Source organism: Delphinapterus leucas, chromosome 4 (genome assembly GCF_059928025.1).
Source record: "Delphinapterus leucas isolate spDelLeu-1000000601 "Yukka" chromosome 4, BTC_Dleu_Yukka2, whole genome shotgun sequence".
NCBI lineage: Eukaryota > Metazoa > Chordata > Mammalia > Artiodactyla > Monodontidae > Delphinapterus > Delphinapterus leucas.
The window spans coordinates 10,541,084-10,563,979 of record NC_143132.1 but is presented as its reverse complement, the minus strand read 5'-3'; the positions used below and the strand labels follow the sequence as shown (position 1 = coordinate 10,563,979).

The following is a 22,896-nucleotide window of genomic DNA, read 5'->3' as shown; positions in this document are numbered from 1 at the left end:
TAGTGCGGTGCCCTTTGGTCTGGAGTGTCTGTTGCACCCGGAGACGGACTATTCTGGGGTGGGTTTGCCGCCTGAATTGCACCACCAATTTGTAAAAGTTTTTCATTATTTTATTTCTTAGATCTCAGTGATACTCTGCCCTCTTCCCTCTCTTTGTGCACCTCATGGTTATGATTGTTAACCTTAAGAAAGCGCTATGCAAATATACGCATATCCGCATTACAGTTTTTAAAATCTCAGCTCTTTATTGACGATACTCAAATAAGGTAGGTAATCTGATAAGGAAAAAAAAAACCAGAAACAAACCCCAAATCAAGCAAGAATACCGAAAAGAATTCAAGGTTTGCATCCTCTAACTTAAGAGGAAGGGGAAGGCACTTAGTCGGTCTTTCCTTTTGCTGGTGTCCAGTCTCTCAGGGCCCTCTCAGTTTTCTGAATCGAGCGCCACTAGAGGGAAACAGGAAGTTGACACATATTAATACGTGAAAGTGTGGAAAGGTGAGTCTCAGCCTCCCCATGTGGATGTGTTCTGATTTCATTTCAGTTTGCTTATTTTCTTTCTTACCTAGAGCTTCAGAGGCTGAACCTAACGGTGTAGAATCGATCTTGACTGAAATACTAAACGATTCTTCCAGCGGCTATGGTTTAACATGGGCTGGTACTCAGCCTCCAGAGTATCCACAAGGGAGGACAGTTTCTTTATTTATCTGTTAATTTAATTTAAATTAGTTTTTATTTTTATTTATTTTTAAAACGTTTAATTGAGGTATACTTGACATACGTTATATTAGCTTTAGGCATACAACATAAAGATTCAATATTTGTGTATATTTTGAAAAGATCATCCCAAGAAGGTGGAGCTAACATCCCTTACCACACATAGTTACGACATTTTCTTCTTTCTTGTGGTGAGAACTTTTAAGATCTACTCTCTTAGCAACTTTCAAGTATAAAATACACTTTTATTAACTATAGTCACCATGCTGTACCTTACATCCCCAGGACTTATTTATTTATAAATGTAAGTTTGTACATTTTGACCCCCTTCACCCATTTCACCTCCCCCTGCCCCGCTGGCAACCACCAATCTGTTCTCTGTAACTCTGAGCTTTGTTTTGTTTTAGATTCCACATATAAATGAGATCATATGGTATTTGTCTTTTTCTGTCCTCAAATACCCTCAGAGTCTATCCATCTTGTCACTAATGGCAGGATTTCAAGTTTTTAATAGCTTAACTATATTCCATTGTGTATATATACACCACATTTTCATTATCTATTCATCCATCCGTAGACACTTGGTTGTTTCCATATCTTGGTTATTATTGATAATGCTGCAGTGAACATGGGGGTGCATATATCTTTTCCAGTTAGTGTTTTTGGGTCTGTCACACCCAGAGCTGGGCAATTCTGGGGTACAGTTGCTACCTGAACTGTACCACCGATTTTAACTTCTTCTCTTTCCTGAAGGTGGCCTGACAGCCCGGAGGGGAAATGCCGTTCCTGTATTAGCTGGCTCTGTGCAATTTGGGGAGTTTGCCAGGCTTGACTTAAATTCCCGCCTCCTCTCCTCACCCCAGAAGGCCTCAGCCTCTGTTCATCTGTTCTCCCTCCCGGGGAGCTGAGAGTCCCAACTCCTCAGCATTCAAGAGATCAACTACCCAATGTGATCAATTGGTTATGTTCATCTGTGCTGTTGGTCTTCTGATGAAGGAGGAACAAAGCCCCACTTCTAGCTTGCTAGGAGGTCGTTAATAATGTCTTTGACCCTCACAAAAAATAAAGCTCTCATCTGGGTGGACAGTAGGGTGACCAGCCGTCCCACCTTGCCTGAGACTTACAGGGGGGGATGAGGGATTTCCGACTTTAAAAATCACAGTCGCAGGCAAACCGGGTCACCCAGCGATTGTCCTTTTGGGTGGGTGAAGAAAGCAGCCCCAGGACAGGCAGGCTGGGGAGGGGATGGGGCTGATAAGGCTGGGCTTGCTGATATCATCCTCAGGGGTGAGGCGTGGTTTCTCTGTGTTTAAAGGAACTCCCCGTGACAAGGAGCTTCTTAGAACTTTTGAGAACAGTGACCACTGGCTCCACAAGGTGAGTTTTCCTGGAGTGACTTCCGTGGGCCTGACTGTGCTCCGTGACGCTGCCAGGGGAGCTGGAGGAAAATGAATGTGTCATGGGCACTGCCGGGGAAACGACAGTTTAATCACCGGCTCTACAGAGGCTGATGCGGTCCTCCCTGAAGGGATGGAACCAACAGAAAATAATTAGGAGACAGTTTGGTACTAAACCAGGCAGAGCCGACTGTATTGTCAGTGAACTTCAGAAAAAGCAAAAAGAAATGCCGACCAGAGAGTCATAGAAAAGGATACAGAGCTGGAAAAAGTCACTGACCCGACCTGAGCAGGAGTGAGGTGGTAGCAGGTGGATAAGGAGGATTTCAGGAAGGTGACGTGGGATATGTAAGGACAGCACTTAAGGGGAGTAACTAACTGGCTTGACAGGCCAGCATCTATTAGATGGTGGAGAGGAGGGGAGTGGGAGGGGGGTAAGGCAGAGGAGGGAAGGAGGTCAGAAAGGAAGGGAAGGGAGAGGCAGGTGGGGGGAGGGAGGAAGGAGGGAGGGTGTAACAATGCTTCCGCATGTCAGGCATCGGTTCTGTGTGTTTTCTCTTAACGTCTAATTCATTCTCACCCAACAGGGAGGGGCAGGTAAAATTAACCTTGCGGTGTAAATGAGCAAAGAGCTGTGCTGGAAGGTTAGGTACTCTGCCCTGGCCACGCTGCTTGATAGCACTGTAGTTGGAATTTGCACTTGAGCAGCATTCCAGCAGAATGAGCTAAGGACGGTGGCATCCGGGTTAACCTTATCCAGGATACAGGGAAAGATGGGAGGGGCTAGGAAGCCCAGGCAGAGAGAGCCGGCAGGAGGCTGCTGCAGGAATCTGGGTGGGAGGCTCGGAGACCCGGGCAAGAAGGATTTCAAAGGAGGAAGGCTGTGCTGGGGTCTGAGTGAAGTTCAGGAAAAGGGTGAGAGATCTGGTTTTCATCGTGAGGACCTGGAAAGAAGCTGGGACCATTAACTGGATCCAGTTTACAAGAACTCGAGTGACCTTTGTTCACCTACTCCAGTTTGGGTTTTGGGGGCAGGTTATTTATTAGTCTCTCTGTGCCTCAGTGTTCTTATCTGTAAAATGGAAGTTGAAATAGAACGTCTTACTCTCCAATGGAGTTGGAGAGGATTGACTCTGATCCCGTCCATAAATAGTTTGGAAGGGTACTTGAAATCAGAGTTGGTCTTCAAGAGGTGTTAGTTTTTAAAAATCACCTTCAAAATTGCTGATTTGGGAGGACATTTTCTTCAAAAGCATTCTTATTGGACAAGGAAGAGATGGGATGGCTTGTTTCTCCCCCAGTTAGTTAGCATAGCCTTTCTCCACATGGATCTGCAATTCCAGCGTGTTGAACGCCAAGTCCCGATGGAAGAGTGGTTGCTTTCTTCTCTCATTACACGGAACCCACTCTCCCCCAGGTGATCACAGACAAAAGACAGAGGCCTTTGGTGTCACTTCTTGAAAAGTAAGCAGTTTCCCTGGGCTTGTCAACCCTGCCATCGGTAGGTGCACCCAGTTTTCCTGATGCCCTTTCCTCTGGACTTTTCCCCAAGAGGTCTGTGTAACTCCCAGACACGAATGCCAGGCCAGGGCCCTCCTATTTTGCCTCCTGGCTAAAGATCTGTTTGCTTTCGCAATTAAGAAAAAGACTTCAGTTGTTAATTTTCACTTGGAACAGATATAGGAGGTGTTAGGTTTTCGGGGGAAAAAAAAATCAGTGCTCCTTTAAGGCCTATACGGTTTGGCATGAAAATCACACTAATTGAGCCTTGTTTAAAAGTACCCTAAGTCCCATAATTGTCTGTTCTGGGGCTCTCAGATTTGGAAGAGTAATGATGACGATGGAATAGCTGCCTTTATTGGGTGCCCAGGAGACTCAAGCGTATCACACAGAGATCTTGCAAGGCATAGGGATTTTTATCCCTATTTTTTAAGTGGAGAAACTGAGGCTCAGGGAGAACAAATGAATTGCCCGAGGCCACTCGATTAGTAAGTAGTGGGGCCCAAGTTCACACTGGCTCTCCCTGGCCCCATACCCATTCCCCTGGACCATGTTGTCTCCAAGAGACCTCATGTTGCTCAAAATGGAAACTTCAATGTGTCTGGCAAGTGGAAAGAATTATATGTTTTTTTCAACTTACAGATTATTCAAAATCAGGAAGTCTCTGGGGCTACCCTGGTGGCGCAGTGGTTGGGAGTCCGCCTGCCGATGCAGGGGACACGGGTTCGTGCCCCGGTCCGGGAAGATCCCACATGCCGCGGAGCGGCTGGGCCCGTGAGCCATGGCCGCTGAGCCTGCGCGTCCGGAGCCTGTGCTCCGCAACGGGAGAGGCCACAACAGTGAGAGGCTCGCGTACCGCAAAAAAAAAAAAAAAATCAGGAAGTGTCTGACTGATTTAAATACTGCATTTTAAGGCAAACCGCTAGTCCAGAAGGCTTGGGGGAGACTTTGCTGCCCATGACTTGGGCCCTTTGGGCTCTCTCAACCATGCCCCTCTCCCTCTCCATCTCCATCCCCCTCCCCTCCCCTCCCCTGCCTCCGCCTCTTCCCCTCCGCCTCCCTCCTGCCCACCTTCTGTTGTTTTCCCTCCAGTTGGATGCCACTCTCCTTGGGTGATCTCTTAGTAGTGAGAAGTTGTGAGCTTCTAAAATGGAAAAGTTCATGGACATTGGCCCAGCAAAGAAAGAGGAGAGAGGCCCAGGGAGGCACTTTCTGAAGTGGACCAGGCTCCAGGCGCATGGGAGCAACGGGATTCAGGCCCTTGGTCATGCTTGGAGTGTTTACTGTGTGCCAGGAACTCCGCCAGGGCTGGCAGGAGCCTCCCGGATGAAGGAAGATGGGTCCCGGGCTCCAGACCCGTGTCGAGGGTTAGGGACATCCTGGCTCTCCTGCCTGCTTCCACATGGGAGCAAGAAAAGACCCAGGAAGAGTGTCCCCCACCTGTCCCACAGGCCTGGTCGCTGGGTTGGGACAATTTCCCTGGTCCTGACCTGCTCCAAATGGCAGGCGGACATGGTGGGTGCAGGCTGGGGGGTACGTGCGCAGACACTGCACCCACATTTCTCTTTACAAGCACTAGCTACTTCAGTGCCCTGAGCTCATGGTGGTCCCCCTCCCGTCCTCCTGGGGTTGAGTTTAGAGCACACACATTCCACGAGAGGTGCTCATGCAACCCTGACGTCACCTGTAAAGAGGTGTGTGCATGGGAAGGACAGCATCTGTGGACCGGGGGGGCTGACTGCCCAGCTTGGAGGCCGGATCTTTGTGGTTGGCCGTGCTGGGCAGGTTCGATCGCCAGGCCCCAAAGCACGTGAGGCTGTCCTGCTTTCTGCAAAGGAGCCAGGAGGAATTCAGGGAAATGTGTAGGTGGGGCTCGGAGGGCAGGAGTCGGTCCCACCTGGTTGGCTGCAGCTGTTTCTCTCTGGCTGTGCTGTGTCCCGCCTTCAGCCGGACCAGCTGCCAACAGAGGAGCATTCTGGCCGGCCCTTTGGACCACATTGTTCTTCCTGGGGGAGGACTGATTCTGGTGGCTGCCCGTGGCCTCCCACGTCAAACTGTCTTCTGACTCTGGCCTCCTCAGATCAGCTACTGATTTTATTCTGCCTCAAGTCCCTCCAGATCATTGGAAACACACGGCCCATTATTACTCACCAGTTTTCTCTGGGTCCCTGGGAAGGAGCCAGCCAAATTAGCTGTTTGCCCCCAGATCCCTCCTGCTTTTCTGCAGGGACAGGAACACTCCCCCACACACAGGATGGACATCCTACCTCCTTGGTTGAAAGCCAGTTCTCAGAAAGGGGACAATTAGAATATTTCCAATTTATTGCCTCTTCCTTTATCTTCCCTCCATCCGCAAATTGCTTTTTCATGACATTTACATAGAGTAGGGACAAATGCTTCCTTCTCAGAATGTGTTTACCATTTAGGCCCTCATGGAATTTTCTAGAGAGAAGGTAGGGACCAGAAAGAAGGTGGGGAATCAGGTGGTGGGTGCATGACCTGTTCTGGTGGGAAGGTCAGGGAGGGGTGCTAGGGAGCCACCAGGAATATCTTGAGGGGGTCATCACCCCTTGGCCAGGTCTAGCGGGGGGTGGGGTGGGGTGGGCGGGTCCCTCAAAGGGAGTGGTGAGTGGGAGTCATTTTAGTGGAAGATGTGGTGGGTGGTCTCCTTCCATGTAACTACAGACCAGCCCTGGATAGGTCGTCTGGCGGAAACCAAAAGCACTGAGAGGAAATTTTAAAAAATGCTGCCCACAGATTCTAAATGGAGTGAGCGTGCAAAGAGTAGGTGGGAGAGGCTCTGATCTGAAGAGAATCTGCTGACCTTTGTAGCGACATTTGGACCTTTACACCTCAGGCTGTGAGGGGGGACCCAGCAGAATTACCAACGTTCTTGAACGCTGCTGCTGGGCTCAGTGGCGAACGGAATTTCTCAGAACTTTCTCAGAACGTGTCAGAGGCACCAGTGTTTTTCTTTTGAGAATGACTGTCGTCGTAGGCACTCAACAAAGTTGCATTTGAAAGGCAGACCTCCAAATCCAGGTTATCCAAGTGCCTGGGTCTTCACTGGAAACAAAAGACACTCTGATCTCTTAAACTGCCTAATTTGATTTTAATCAGAAATGTATACATAAAAAATTTCCCCGTAGGTTGAGAGCTCTGCTGAGAAATCTTAGCCCAGAGTGTAATTAGCCTGAGAGAATTATCAGCATCAGAAAATAAAACTGCATACGATAAAACGTCCCGATTATGGCAACGGTGTCGGTTATTCACCCCTAATGTCTATGTGTTTACCCCATCATCTTGTCTGGTGATGACTGTGACCAGAGCGATGCTCTCCCATTGTTGCCCAATAATGGGCAGTGGAGATGGTATATCTTTGTCTTTTGCTGGCACATCCCAGCACTGAAGCACATTAAAGTAATACAATCAGGCAGCAAGGCGTCCTAGTCACTCCCACCATGTTCCCGTAACCCCCACATGTACAACGGGCTGAGACAGAAAAGAAATTTATTTTAGAGCAATTTAAGGTGAGGCAACACTGGTTATGTAAATCCTGTTTTATGGGCAGTCGTAGCAGCGGGCTAATTCTAAACTGCCTAACAGCCTTCAGTCCAGCAGCTGCGCTGGCTTGGAACAATTCTGTTTGAAGGCCACACGGGGGGAAATGTACAATCACGGCTTTTATCACGATCTTCTGGGCTGTGGGCGCTATGGCCGTGCAGACCGTTGTCCCACCTTCCTGGCACCCATGTTAAGTGCCAGTTGCAGTTCTGGGAAGGAGCCTGTTAAGAAGGCTAAGTTTTGATGGAGTGGATGACACAGGCCATTGGTATATTTTAAAATATGAATTGCTCCTACCCCCTTTTTATTTCTCCTAAAGAAGTAGCTGCCAGGATTCAGGAAAAGGCGAGAGCAATTTCAAGGGAAAACACTGGCTTGAGTTTGAGACCGTGAAAGAGACAGAGTGAGGCAGAGAGACCCGTGCAGAGTAATTATTCTCCAGATGCTGCTGTCCCAGGCACAGGGTTCTTGGTCAAGGTGAGTTTCATCAAGAAGCCCGGTGAAGAACGCCTGGGCTCAGCGGGGATCTTGCTGCATTCAGAGTGAGTTATTACGGGATTTCCAAGGTCAGAGACACAAGGCAGAAGGAGAACAGTTGCCCCACTCTGAAGCACTTATCTCAGACTTCGCTGAGCTTAGTGTAACTACTATAAAAATAAGAGGTTTAAAAGCTGCAGAACAAGTCAGGACTGGCCAAAATATGTGCCTTTGTGTCCCCCCTTGGCCCCCTTCTTTGGCATGACTCCGCCCAAACATACAGTGGTTAAGAAGGCACCATGATTTAGGAGGGATCCCCAGCAGCAAGCCGCTGGGACTTTTATGTAACTCAGCTCTGCGCTGTTTCTTTTTCCAGGACAGAGCCGAGGACGAGACTGGGTAGCCTTCAAAATGGCCATAAGGCTATGGGACCAGGTGGCCAGGGGGCCACCTGCAGGGCAGTTGTTATGACTACTTGGATGCTTGGGTCCTAGCTATGCACCTCCCCCACCCCTCGAGCTCCAGCAACTTCAGACTCCAGCTGGGGGAATTCTCAGCCCTTCCCTCTACTAGGGGGGGAGGGAGAGCTGGAGGGGTTGGAGGGGGTGAAGCAAGTACCCAGAGCTTAGGGGTCTCTGAAGTCACTTATCTGAATCTGTTGGTGCCTCTTCAGGTGTATTAAGTTCACCCTTTATCTTTACACTTATGCAGCTGTATTTATCAACTAGGAGGTCTTGCAAGTCTTCTTATCAACAGATCATCCAACTGGGGGGTTTGAACCGTTCTGTCCTGTGCATTGATCATAACACTGGGCCAGCCTTCCCTCTTGTCCAAGGTGGGGCTGAGACCGCTGACCACAAGCATCACGTCACCTTGGGGGAGCTTGTTAAAAATTCAGATCCCTGGACCCCCTGCAAGACCCACTGAATCTGACTCTGTATTTTTAAAATTAATATTTCTGCTTCTTTTTTGTATTAAAATATAACATGCAGTAAAGGAAACAAACCTTAACTAAGACTTAGTCAATTCAGTATACCCACCATGTAGCCACCACACAGCTCAAGCTATAGAATGTTGCCACCACCCAGAAGCCTCCCTCTCAGCCTTTCCAGACAATACCTAGCTTCCAAAGGCAACTGCTCTTCTGATTCCCATCACATAGAGAAGTTTGCCTGTGTTTGAACTTCACCTGCGTTGAATTATGCAGGACTCTTTTGAGTCTGGTTTCTTTCCCTCCACATTACGTATGTGAGATTCATCCACATTGTGGCTTGTAGTAATAGCTAATTTTTTCCACTGTGGCGTCTTGTCCTACCATATGAATGTACTATCATTTATTTATTCATCCTACTCTTCATGGTGTCTGAGTTGTTTTCAGGTTTTGGTTATTACACTAAAGCTGCTAAGGACATTCATATAAATGCTTTTTGTGCTCCTAAGCACTCATTTCTGTTGGGAATGGAATAGCTGTGTCATAGCATAAGTGCATATTTATCTTGGGTTGATAATTGCCAAACAGTTTTCCAGAGTAGTTGTAGCAGTTTGCACTCTCACTGGCAATGGACGGGAATTCAGTTGCTCTGCATTCCTGTCCGCACTTGATATTGTCCGATCTTTTCACTTTAGCCATTCTGGTAGGTGTGTAGTGGAATCTATTTGTGGTTGTAACGTGCATTGCCCTACTGGCTAGTGACACTAAGAGTGTTTTCATGTGCTTAATGGCCATTTGGATTTTGGCTTTTGTGAAGAGGCTGATCAAGTCTTTTTAACATTGGGTCTGGGGTCTCTTATACTCTTCTTTTATAAGGACATCTTGTTATTAACAACCTCTCCGGGTGACTTCGGAACCTAATGCCAGAGAACCACCTCTGAAGTTCTCTTTAAGTTGTCCAGTTTTCTTAAGGCATCATTTTCCTTTCTTCAATTCCCAAACCACAGCTCACTTTCTGCCTTGTGTCCTTCTGTTATTCAGGTTATAGATTCACTGCTTTCCTCTCAACTTTCCTTGAACTGCATGTGGCAGAAATGGACTTCCTGGATTGAATATGGCTGTGTTTCTGTCATCGCAGAGTCTGGCTGAGTCTCCTGGTCTTTCCGTCAGCATTTTGTTATCACTGTAACCTTGCCAGAGACGCATGGGGTGGAGAAAGATGGGAAGAAAAAGAAGCGTGTGGGAACTCCCCCAGGAGGATGAAGCCCCTCGGCTCCCCTCTCTTCTCCAATGCCTGCCTTTCTCCTCTCCCAGGAGCCCACAGGAGGGAGCATGTCTGTTCAGTAATTTTCTGTGCCTGTGTCTCAGGGATGTGTGTGTGGATGTGACCTGCTTAGGTCATCAGGGAGGCACTGTTTCCTATCCTTCCACCCTCAATGTCTACTGTGCAACAATCTACCATCTAAGTACAAATGCTCCCCAACGGATGAGGGGACCTAAAAGTTTTTACAGTGTCCGGGGGTCTAAGAACTCGTATAATCCAGCCTTCATTCTAGAGATGAAAATAGTAGAGAATACTGGGGAAGGTGTCTCCGTGGGAGAACCTGCTGGTCTGTTTTTACGCATGATCATCCTGGAAAGAGAGGTGTGTTCCTTCTAAAGAGGATCGAGAGATGGAGGGAGGGAAAGAGCATGTTTTCCTTTTTTGCCTTTAGTAGCAAAGGGGGTTCTCTCTTGCCACTCTTTGCCTCTGTGTACTGCTATTCAGAGGCCCAGCGTGGCAGGAAGTGGTGAGGTGTGGGAAGGAGAACAGAAAATGCTCAGCGAGTGCGTGTGTGTCCTCCCTTCCCCTCCCCAGCTCCCACTTGGAGGCTGGTGGAGGGGGCCTCAGAAGGCTATTTACAGTATCATCACCATTAACGAAAATTCATCATGATTTTGTGCGCATGCATAGCAGAGTCTGGCATTTACAACTGTGAGACTGGCTCTGATAAGGGTTTCTTTTTCCATTTGTAGGCTGGTTGTGATGGTGAGAGTATTGGAAATTGCCCATTTTCTCAGCGTATCTTTATGATTCTCTGGCTAAAGGGCGTTATATTTAATGTGACAACGGTGGACTTGAAAAGGTACGACAGGGTTTCTGCAGTATTGAAATAACTGTACCTAATTCCCTATACACACACACACACACACACACAGATGGAGACACACACACAGAGACAGACACACACACAGAGACAGACACACACACAGACACACACAGGCATACAAACAGACACACATGCAGGCACACAGAGACACAGACACAGAGGCACACACACACTTCTAGGACCCATGGGCGATATTGCAGGCACATCCACCCCAGGTCAGGACCCTGGATTGAAGTGGGAGTATTGTGGGCCACACAGTAATTACAGAACGGGATCAGACGTAATCCAGGAGGAGTGGGGGTTGAGGGTGCGCCATGAAGAGCCTGCTCTGCCAGTTACCGGTCAGCTGTGAACCTCTCAAAAGCCTGTCCGAGGGCTTCCCTGGTGGCGCAGTGGTTGAGAGTCCGCCTGCCGATGCAGGGGTCACGGGTTCGTGCCCTGGTCCGGGAAGATCCCACGTGCCGCGGAGCGGCTGGGCCCGTGAGCCATGGCCGCTGAGCCTGCGCGTCCAGAGCCTGTGCTCCGCAACGGGAGAGGCCACAGCAGTGAGAGGCCCGCGTACCACAAACAAACAAACAAACAAACAAACAAAAAAAACCAGCCTGTCCGAGCACCACTCCTGGCTGATAACACTGGGGAGAGTTAACGTTTCACCTCCGTCTCCAGATAAAGGGCCACACTTTCCTCACCAGTAGGACAGTTTGTAAACCCACAATCGCCTTTGAAATTCTCAAGGGTGGTTTCTCTTAAACCGGGGAGGACACAGTTCAGCCTTGGAAATGGTCCAAACAGTGGCGCTACCAACGCTGCCCTTCCCTCCCACCCAGGAAACCCGCGGACCTGCAGAACCTGGCTCCCGGCACCAACCCGCCTTTCATGACTTTTGATGGTGAGGTCAAGACGGACGTGAATAAGATCGAGGAGTTCCTAGAGGAGAAGTTAGCCCCCCCAAGGTGGGCCTCATCAAAACCCGTGTTCACCACTCGCTTGTCACTTCTCCCCGTTCACAGACAATTCCGTGTGTTGGTTTTCTCTGGCCATGGTATCTACTTCCCGAGTTGTGATGTGCCACAGAAAGCACAGCGAGATTAGAAACGCTGAGCTTAGGTGGCTCGGATTTCTTTGCTCCACACCTGCAGTTTGGCAATTAGGGGTTGACGGCAGGAAGTGGGGAGGAAGTAGGCCGATGTCACGTGGGTGGGTCGCTTCTGCTGGAAGGTAAGGAGTGGGTGTTAGCACGCAGCATCACAGCGGGCTGGACCTGGAAGGGAACCTTCTAGTCCATTACCTCTATTTCAGGAGGGAGGGAACTAGACCAGTAAGGCCAGGTGGGGCCCCGCATTCCAGGGTGAGAACAGTCCGTCCAGTGCTTTTCCCCTGGACGGCGTTGCTCTCAACTTTGAAGGTGGAAAGATTAGGCAAACATTCAAGGGGCAGTTTTCATGTTTATATCCACTCAGAGAATGTCACTTCCTCCCCCTGCCTCACATCGTATTCTCCTAACTCAAACGTGGTTGATCTGTGATACTCTCATTTTGAATTTTTCAAGGTACCCTAAGCTGGGGACCCAACACGCTGAATCTAACTCTGCTGGAAATGATGTGTTTGCCAAGTTCTCAGCATTTATTAAAAACACCAAGAAGGATGCAAACGAGAGTGAGTCCCTCCCATCTCCTGTTTTCTGCTTTCTACTTGGACCTCCGCTCCACCTCTAGTGTGGCTTCTTATGAGATCTTGGGAATTCTGACTCGTTTCACAGTGGGGAGGGACCTGTACGTAGAAATGAGGAAAAAGTACCTCTGACCTTGACACGTGGGTTTCAAGAGATTGAGTGCTTCTTCTAGAGGTGGGGAGCCCAGAAAACCACATTTTTAGGGGAAAATAATCACCCCCAGGGATTCCTTGCCGCACCATGGGACTCAGTATGAATGAAACTTCTACTGCTGCTTACTTCATTATGTGATTTCCATAAAGATTTTTGAAGAAATGAATGAGTTCTAGAAGTAGCAGTGTCGTGTAGATGGCAGAGTTACTTTCCAGGGAGAAGTGAGTCCTTTATTCAGATCTCGTAAATCCACTTCTCTCTTTCCCAAGTCTCCAATGTCACCGGCCATGTCTTGGGAAGGAAGGGACAAACTCCTTCTTCGGTATCTAGAGAGAGGTGACCCTAACTCCCATGGCTCACGTTAGTCATTTTTTGCCCTTCTGTTTTAGTTTACGAAAGGAACCTCTTAAAGGCCCTGAAGAAACTAGATAATTATCTAAATAGTCCTCTGCCTGATGAAATAGATGGTTACAGCACCGAGGAGGTTACTGTTTCTGGAAGGAAGTTCCTGGATGGGGATGAACTCACGCTAGCCGACTGTAACCTCTTACCCAAGCTCCACATTATTAAGGTTTGTCCTTCCTCTTACCTCAGGTGCTGAATACATGAATGGGGCTTTGTTTCATTTTGTTTTCACTTGTGTTTTTGCCAGACATCGAAACGATCTAAAATGCAGACTCCTGAATTTAAAAATCTAGCTTGTTTCTGTTTGAGGCAGGCAAGCCCCAAGTTTCAGATCTGTGGATGACATTCTCAGGTGGTCCTCAGAGGTTCTCAAGGAGCATCTGAGAACGTGGCTCCCATCCTTCCATCCTCACTGCTTCTCTTTTCGAGTCTCACCCCCAGAGCCTAAAGAAAAGCTATGTGAAAGCAACTTGAGGGAATACATTGATTATACCTGGTGTTTCATGCTCCAGGCTTGGAGATGGTGTGTGGAATCTGCTAGTATTAAAATGTGAACTTGGGGAATTCCCTGGCTGTCCAGTGGTTAGAACTTGGTGCCTTCACTGCGGTGGCCCAGGTTCAGTCCCTGGTTGGGGAACTAAGATCCTGCAAGCCAAGTGGCCAAAACAAAAGAAACAAATAAACAAACAAAACAAAACAAAACAAAACAACCCTGAGCCAACCTGGAAAAAAAAAAGTGAATTCAGTCAATTGTTGGTGATGGGCAGGGTAAGTCTAGCCCTGTCTAGGGACAAGAGGGGGTTGGTTCCTATCACCGACCCCTACAGCTGGGGAGCAGCTGACAACTCCTTGGCTGGACCTCTGCCAGGTTTGGCATCCTGTCTTCCCAGGTGGTTGACTTGGACTTGTGACAAGTCCACACTTGGACTCCTTAGTCATGGCTGCTCTCAGAAGTGCCCCAGCCTGTCTGTCACTTACAGGTGTTAGTTGTTATTATCATTATCACTGTTGCTACGTCCTTGGTCCTCAGTAGCCTCAGATGCCCCAGGAAGAAACTCAACCCCTGTTCTGGGGCATCTTTATTATTCAAATCCTACCAGCTCCAGAGCTAGGTCCTTGGTATAAGGATAGGGGAGATGGGAGAGAAGACACAGGGAAATACAAGCCAAGGACCCTGTGTTCTAATAACACATTTAATTAGCACTTAGAAATTTACAAATTAGGTTCACACAGTCTGTGGCATTGATGTCCTGGGGATCACTAGCCACCCCTGGTTACTGCAAGTCATTCCCTTGCCTTTCTCTTCCTTCCCTACTCCATCCCAGTCCTTGCTACATTTTTCTTCTTTCTTCTGTCTTCCTTGTTGCACTCAGAGGGTACCAACTTGAAATTCCAGCCTTGAAGACACCGTTGATCCTGTAAGTGAATGTTCCTTTCCGTAGCTGTGCCAGTCCTCTGACACTTAAAATTAGCGAAAGCATCTCAACCCCTCAAACCTGCTACATTGGGGATATTCTAAATTGGACATTTGGGAGCCATTTTCCAACAAGTTATTTATGTAGTTGTGTTTGGTTTAGTCCCTTTACTGAATGTATTCTAATCATTGCTATGACCAGTGCGACATGACAGAAGCACATGGAGGTTAGGGAAGGCAAGAGAAATACACACACACACACACACACACACACACACTTGCCACTTATTTAGCCCCTATAAAAAAAGAGAGTTTAAAATGTCAGTAGAGGGGGTAAACTTCAGAGTAAAATAAAGCAGTCCATGGCTCCAATATAAGACCTAACTGCAAAATCTTCAAAGCCAGTTAGCACTCAAAATACCAAGCAGCTTAGTAATCTTCCAGGATGGAGCATTTCTGAAAGGAAATGAGAATCAGTGTAAAGGAATTTATGGTAAAAAGATGAGAGAATAGAGGAATTTATCATATATTCCCTTCCTGAAACCCAGCAAAAACATTATGAAGGACTAAAGCATTATCTCCACCTTTTATAAAACTTAGACTTAGAAACTTCAGCCAGTGTGAGGGGTCACAGAGCCTAGGCATGCTTCTCTAGATCTTCAGCAAGGTTCAGATGTCTCTAAAAGTAAATATTACAGCCCTGAAATGCCCAACCCAGACTTCTTTGTTTGAGGACAGGGCATGGGGTGGACCACGAGAGAGGCAGGACCATCCCTACAGAGCTGAGATCTCTGTGGAGGCAGAGTTGAAGGCGGAACTGTTCAGAGGCGCCATCTGTATGTTCACCACCGTCCTCTAATGCAAAGGTACAGGGAGGGGAGGTGAAGGGGAGGAGAGAAGACAAGTGGCATTCTGCTTTGTGACTGCTGAGCGGAGAAAAGAAACAAGCTCTGAACGAGTCAAAAGAGAGACTGTAAATTATTTGAGCTCCACTTTTAGCCATGGTGACCGCTTCCTAATCTGTGAGCCTCAGAGTGGAGGATGCACTAACCTTGACTTTGACCCTGACTCTAGCCCTAACCCTAATGTGTCCCTGGGACAGAGTATAGAGCAGTGTTTGATGAGCGGGTGTTTGAGGGTAAAATCCATATTGGTCTACCTGCTGCCCTGCCCCACTCCCTTTGTCCACCACACTGTTTTTAAACAAATGGTAGGTCTAATAGATCCGCCCATTAAAAGATGGTTAATAACCAGAAAGAATCCAAGTGGGATTTCTATGTGGACAGAGATGATCCAAAAGGAGGGGGGAAAGGTTAAAAAAAGAACAAAAGAGGAAAAGGCAGATGAGAAGCATGTATCTGATAAAGATTGCTCCAGTAAACCAAAGAATTTTTCAGACAGATACTTCTCTGTGGCCTCAAAAAAATGAAGGAGAACCTTTGGTGAAAACGCTCAAAGACAAGTCACAAGATACCAAAAAATATAATGTCACAAGGAAGATGAGAATTAAGATGGTAGAACTAAAAAACATCCTTAAAGAAAATAATTTCAGAACAAAAGTGATGTTAGGTGTAGCAAGAAGTGGAAAAAGACATTGCAGAAATTCATCAGACATCGGAGGATGGGACTGAGAAAATTATCCCAAATCAGATGGAGAAGAAGCACGAGGTAAAGGGTAATTAGCGAGACCCCATAATCAGAAAAAAGAGAACAGGAAAGAAAAAAGAGAGAAAAAGAAGGCTCAAAGGTAAATTATTTTGAACTAAAAGATGACCTGAACCTTTAGTTTAACGTGTCATGATTAGAAAAATATTGCCCAGAACAAATCAACACACTATCACATATTTGGTAAATTACTGAACTTTGAGGATAAAAAAGAACCCTTTGGGTGTCTAGATGATGGTGATGATAATAATGGTGATGATGGTAATAATAATAATAATAGTAATAACAGTAATAAAAGATAAAGCCACCTACACAAGGAGGGAATTCAGACTAGCCTCATATGTCTCTAGGACCACATTAAAACCCAGGAAACAGTGGTTTAATAGTTAAAGGATTAGAAGAAAGGATGTGTGATGTAAGAATTTTATATCCTTGTAAATTGTTGTTTTTACCTAGACTTCTGGTCTCAATGAAATAAGCACTCCTGAGCCATTTTTAAAAATAAAATTGCTATGTGATGAAATAATAAAAAATGATAATAAAATAAGAATCCAGGAACAGAGAAGGTGCGTGGTATAGAAGGATTGATGCTAAACATAGAACCTATTTAAGTCTAAAACCAGAACTAAGTCTAAACAGCAGTGGGAATTCTAGAAAGAATTGAATTCTAGAAAGAATTCTAGAAAGAAACAGAATATAGTAAACTTGAATGTTTTACACCATTGGAAGGAGGGTAAGGGAGCAGAAAAGAAAAGAAGTGTAGGTATACTAATTTCCTCATTTGTCATTATCAGGAGTAAGTAGAGATCACCTAAAATTGATAAATCAAGAAATAAAGAATTCTTATTATTTAAAGTTATATAAGAAACCACTGGAAGAGTTAAAACAGACCATAAACCTTCTAAACCACCAGGAAGGGAAACACATACACACACATGAACACAAAAATATTCACAGAAAGTTGGAAAACAAAGTATTACATTCATGAGATATAATACAAATACAAGCTTACGTCTACGAAAGGCATATAGATAACAAACTTACTCAGAAATGCTAAAATAAAAGGAGGGGCAAAGCTAAGCCAGGCAAATGCAAACAAAAGGAAAGCAGAATTCTTGACATCAACATCAGTAAGTTTGAATTCAAGCAAAAGATGTTAATTTAGGAGGCTCTCTGAAAGTTCTGTGGTCTTGTTTTACTGCATCAATAACTCCTGGCCTCCGAAATCTGAGAAATAAGTCCCAAAGATCTTCTAATTGGTGATACATTCCATGCTCACACCATCCAAACGTCCCAGGAGCCAATACAATGGAAGGGAACAAAGCAGAACGGGCCGTTGTAACCCTGGGTCCTTGTTATGGGATGAATCATGTCCCCCCAAATTTATATGTTCAAGTCCTAACTCCCAGTACTTCAGAACGTGACCTTATTTGGAAATAAGGTCTTTGCAGATGTTATTAGTTAGGGTGAGTAGGATGGGCCCCCTAACCCAACATGACTGGTGTCCTTATAAAAGGGAATTTGGACACAGACACACCAGCACAGGGAAAACGCCACGTGAAGTTTGGAGCTGTGCTCCCACAAGCCAGAACCTGGGGGAGGGACCTGGAACAGGCCGTACATCCACTATTTCCACAAGAATAAGAATAAGGACTTTTTGCACACGGTAGACCCACAGTGAAATGATCCTGTCAGGGGCAGAATGATAGAAATCCACAGGAGTAACATACACAGGTATTTGGGATTTCAGGAGGTGAGGCTCAGCAAATAGGAAAAAGATAGGGCACTTCACAGATTCCTGGCACAATCTAAACTGAAGATCCAACATGAACCTCAGGCACCAAATAACACAGCAGCAGAGCACAGGGAGAGAAAACTTCCAGCAACACAAAGAGAAATCCACTGGAGTACGGAGCAAATTCATGCCAGTGCATCACAAGGATTGTCTGTGATAAATTGGTGGGCACGGTTGTGTAGAGCCCCTGTTTTGAGTCCCACGTTCAGTATGCCCCGTGCAAACTCAAAATGCAACTCAGAGCAGCCCAAATGGCTATAGGATGACATGGCAACTTGAGAAGCAGAATACATTACACGCATCAAAAGGATGGATTGTCTGATCTAACTGCCTATGTTAGTGGGTTGTCCCTTTCTGACTATTTCCTCTTCATTTTCAGATCGTGGCCAAGAGATACAGAGATTTTGAATTTCCTTCTGAAATGACTGGCATCTGGAGATACTTGAACAATGCGTATGCTAGGGATGAGTTCACAAACACGTGTCCGGCCAACCAGGAGATAGAACATGCATATTCGGATGTTGCAAAAAGAATGAAGTGAAGTCGGGGTGTTTTCTGTCTTATCTCAGTCGTATGAGCTAGACTATGAAAAGAGTGTGTCCTTTGTGTTTCCCTCCCAATAACCATCCTTTGCAAAACAATGCCCATATTTTAACAGTGCACAGGCCATAGCGTGATCCACTCAACACCAAATGATACATAGTCTTGTAATTTGTCAACTCGTGTATCTGAATAGTACCAGTATCTGTTGTTATACACACCGATTATCCAGTTTATATTCATTTATGTCTTTAACATTCTGGGACCTGCAACACATGCCCTAAGTATTTGTAATCCACAATATTTAGGGCATGTGTTTTGCAGTTTAAGTTTCAAAGCAAACAAGGTTCGGTTCAATTCCGCCTTTATTTAAAAAATTGTATCTGTCTCTGATAGTTTTTAATCATGCATAGCCTATTTTTTTCTGCTCTAAAATAGTAGTTTGATTTTTTTCAGAACGAAAACTTTGTTTTTGTAATTACAAATTACACGCTTATTTTAATATTTTAAAACAATGTCAGAGGGTATAAAGAAGAAAGAAAAAAATCACCTAAACTTTCACTACACTTAGATAACTACTGATAACTTATTGGTGAACATCTTCCAAATCCTCAGACTCTCTCTTTCTCACACACACATTCACACCGCACATAATTTCATGCCTCCGTGGTATTGTGTTAGTTTATTTTCAAGGACCGGTGAGGGGACCCTTGGTAACGCTTTGATGGTCAGCCATAGAGGACCTAAAACAACAGATTCAGCAATGCAGAGCTCAAGAGGGCGCTTGTGGCCAAGTTTCACAGGGATGGAGAACTGTAGGGTCACAGACCCACAGGGACTTGCAGGGACAAGCAGGGACCGGAATCCATGGAGGGTCCCCACCTGCCTTGTTCCTGTCTCCGTGATGCCACTGCCCCTGGTTCCAGGGAGGGGATGGAGGAGGGTGCCTGTCGGGGGCCTTCTCTTGCTCCCCCCATCTCATAGAGACCATGCCTTCAGGAGGACTCGACATCAGCTGTGTGTTGCAGAATCTCCGTGCCCTGTGTTGAAATGTGGACAAAGCACACCTTGATCCCTTCTGATGGCCGCTCTCTCCAAGACATAACAACACTGTGGCTCTTCGGCCATGATGCCGTGTAGGGCTAGCCCGGATCTGCTTGCTTCTCTGCTCTCTCTAGTGTCATTTCGAGGTCAAGCAAGGAAAATCCAGAGAGATTAGATTCATGGCGACTCCTCTTGGTCATGCTGGGGAGGAAGTGGAAACTGCTGAGTCAAAAGAGTTTCTGGTTCATCTGTGACTTGCCCTGCCCCATCCGTGAGCCAGCCCCTCAGGCGCAGCTCCCTGTGGGCTGGGGCCCGGCTCCTAATCAGGCCTTGGAGCACAGAATGGGAGGCTGTTTTCCACACTCATCAAGACTCATTGGGTTTGAGTGTTATCTGCCAGGCTGTGTCCCTTTGACATTTGTACACACCTTCCGGAAGACCTGCTTGTCCAGTAGGTGACAGCATGTGGTTGATGTTAAACGCTCGTTAGAAAAAAAATACATACACCTGCTCACCGCGCGATTCATTTGGAAGAGAGGAAAATGCATTAACAGTAACCATTCTGGGATTTAGTGAAAGATGTCTAGTGAGAGAAACAAAGCCCTTGAGATGGTGGCCACTTTCGCTCCCCTCTTGCTGGGTGCTACGGTTTTACCGGGGGCGGCCGGCCCCAGCCCTCCACTTGCTTTGTTAGCCATGTATTTTTGGAGGTTGTGTCTAGCGTGTGCCACCATGATTCCTGTTTCACATCTGTTTAGGAGTCAGATTTTTAAGGTGAGTTTTACCGTGTTACATTTAAACTTAGTAAATGAATTAACTACCCGATGTTACTAGTGCAAACTTTGTATTTTTAGAGGTTCAAGTAATCTCCATAAACTCCGTGATGCCTTAAAAATTAAATGAATTATAAAAATGTTTACATGGAACCAATATCTTTGATTTTTCTTTTTTTTACTTTGCATTCTCCACTGAGATGTTTTGTGTGTATGTGTGTGTGTGTGTGTGTGTGTGTCGTTTCACCTGATCCCCTGCCTGATGGGAAAAGGTGTGGGGTAAGTCCCAGGATAAGATTTGCCCCAGGACACATATCACTAAAATGACCCTGATCCACACCAACCTAGGGATAGTCCTGTACTATAATTCTCTTTTAAAAAGGTAGGATGGGATAGGAGTTAATACTTACAGGAACTTTAGAAGGGGGACCCCACTGAGACTTAAAGAAATAAAATGAACGGGAATGAGCTTCCTTTAAAATGGCAAGAGCAACTTTGAACCAGAGATAATCAGTAGTTGAATTCGAGATTATCTGTATTTGAATCGTGACCCACAAAGACATTCTAATGGAGCCTTAAAGAGGTCTGAAAAAACACGTGTGACCTTTCCTTGTCCAGGTGGCTGAAATAGAAGCCCTGCGGACTGTTCCATTTTTAAGTGTATTTGTAGGAAATCGGCTGGTTCCTGGCAGCCTTCCCCTCCCGGGGGCCCTGCCCTGCACACCCCCTTCAGAGGCCCCTAAAAACCTATTCATATGTGGGAAGGTGGGAAATATCCCAGGGCTGTTCAGCTAGCTTAAAGTCTTTATTAGGTGTGGGTTTTTTCCAAACGACATGCATTTGTTCTTCCAAACATACCATGCAGAATGCAAATACAAGTGAGTGCAGCACTCCTTTGAGGCTGATCGTGGGAAGGTTCTCAGGCTCAGGGGATTCCGTTCTTGCTTTTAGTTGCCCAAGAGGCTGGACAATTCAGAAAAAAATTCGCTTTACTTCTGAACATAGAATCTCCAAATGTAGGCTGAAAAAGAATATGTGTCACAGAGTTGTACTTTCTGGACACGGTCCAGCAAGTAGGGATGGAACGATAGAATTTAGCTCAGGAAAGAACTTTCAGAGACCAGAGTTCTCAGTAGGTCTCCTGTGATCAACAGGACTATCCCCAGGAATTCAATGTATGCCCAAGCCCTCCTGTCCAGACGGACAGACAGACACTCGTGCACATACTACATACATGAACACTCACATACATACACACAGACGTACTCTCATACACTCACAGTCACAGAGACACACATTCACATATACACACAGTGACCACACGGCCACAGCACTTTCACACATGTCCAAACGTGTAGATATACATTCACACACATATACACAAACACATTCACACACGCAAACATACACATTCATGCAGTACACTCACACACTCACACGTTGGCATACACTCATGTACCTACATATGTACACACACACACGCACATACACACAGCCTGCAAGGCGAGGTCTGGGCTCCCTTCCACCCCTCCTTCAATCACTGACCAGAAACACACTCTTAGCAATATTCCGCCCACGCCTCCACCCCAACTGCCAGTGGTTCATAGTTAGGCTTTGGAAAAAAAAATTAAAGAATAGCTTTTTTTAAATAAGAAAAACCCAATCTTTCTTTTACAGTTTAAAGAACCAAGATGTGTATCATTCTAAGAACATATGATTCACAAAACCCTGGATACATAAAATGGATCAATTAAGGGATGTTTGTTTATGTTACAATTCTGAATTTTTCCATATGACCAGTTTCCCTTCACATGTTTGATTTGAGCTTTAACATGTGAGGGCATTTTGGGGTGTCAGAAGACCAGATGCGTGTGGTGTCTCCCCGTGATTCGCCGGGGCCTCTGCAGGTGGTGGGCCTTCTGGGGGTCCCTGCCCCCTGCCGGTGGGCTCAGGGACCCAGAGGGGCAGCTGCCGGCCATACGGCCTGTGCTTGGGCAAAGTCACCCTCCCACTGCAGAGGGTTCCAGCCATGTCTCCCTTGCCTTGAACAGGCCACTTAGTCAGGGAGAAGGCCTGAGCTGCCATTTTTGTGTCAGGCCACAGTCCAGGGGAGACTGTGTTCAGAAGAGGGAGTTACAGATTTGGGGATGGAGACATCTATTTAGGGAGTGAGGCCTGGTACTGGGTCGCCAGTGGACATTAGAGCATCTACTGTTCATCTCTGCCCTGTCAGGGGCCACTGCGCATGTTGCCCTGCCTCTCTCCCGCGGCCCCTGGGCCTGGCAGCCATCCCAACAACCCTCTTGAAGCAAGGCCAGTTTTCTTGATGACACACCCACTTCCATCTTTTCCTCACTTCCCTTCGGTAAGGGGCTCCCTGTCGTACCCCTGGATGAGTGGACCAAGACAGTGGCCATCCGTGACTGGCCAGGGGATCACCCACGGCTCAGCTGACCTGCCGAGCTCTGTCCCCTGCAAAGCCATCTCTCCAGGTGGCTGCTGTGAATCTGAGTCAGGCCCCTTCCTGAAAGCCAGACCTTCTACTACTGCTACACACTTAACTAACACCTACTAGAACCTGGGGAAGCCGGTCTATCTTTCAGATCCCCTCAGGCTCCAGGAGAATCACTCCAGAAGGAGGGGAACCATCCTTGCTCGGGTGAAAGGGGGTATTGAAATAGCATGAAGGGTTTTTGCTT

At 46.6% G+C, this 22,896-nt stretch overlaps 1 protein-coding gene across 3 annotated transcripts in view; it reads left to right on the top strand.

Moving 5' to 3' along the window:
• The window catches only part of CLIC6 (CLIC family member 6), a 41,585-nt gene extending 22,732 nt beyond the window's left edge, over positions 1–18,853 (top strand). For all 3 annotated transcript variants that reach the window (XM_089910279.1, XM_089910278.1, XM_022552886.2), the window contains 5 exons: positions 10,603–10,712; positions 11,564–11,689; positions 12,286–12,392; positions 12,951–13,132; positions 18,220–18,853. In XM_089910279.1, the coding sequence (XP_089766405.1) occupies positions 10,603–10,712; positions 11,564–11,689; positions 12,286–12,392; positions 12,951–13,132; positions 18,220–18,381 (687 nt within the window). In that variant the 3' untranslated portion in view covers positions 18,382–18,853. The remainder of the gene's footprint in view (positions 1–10,602; positions 10,713–11,563; positions 11,690–12,285; positions 12,393–12,950; positions 13,133–18,219) is intronic.
• The last annotated feature ends 4,043 nt before the right edge of the window (positions 18,854–22,896 follow it).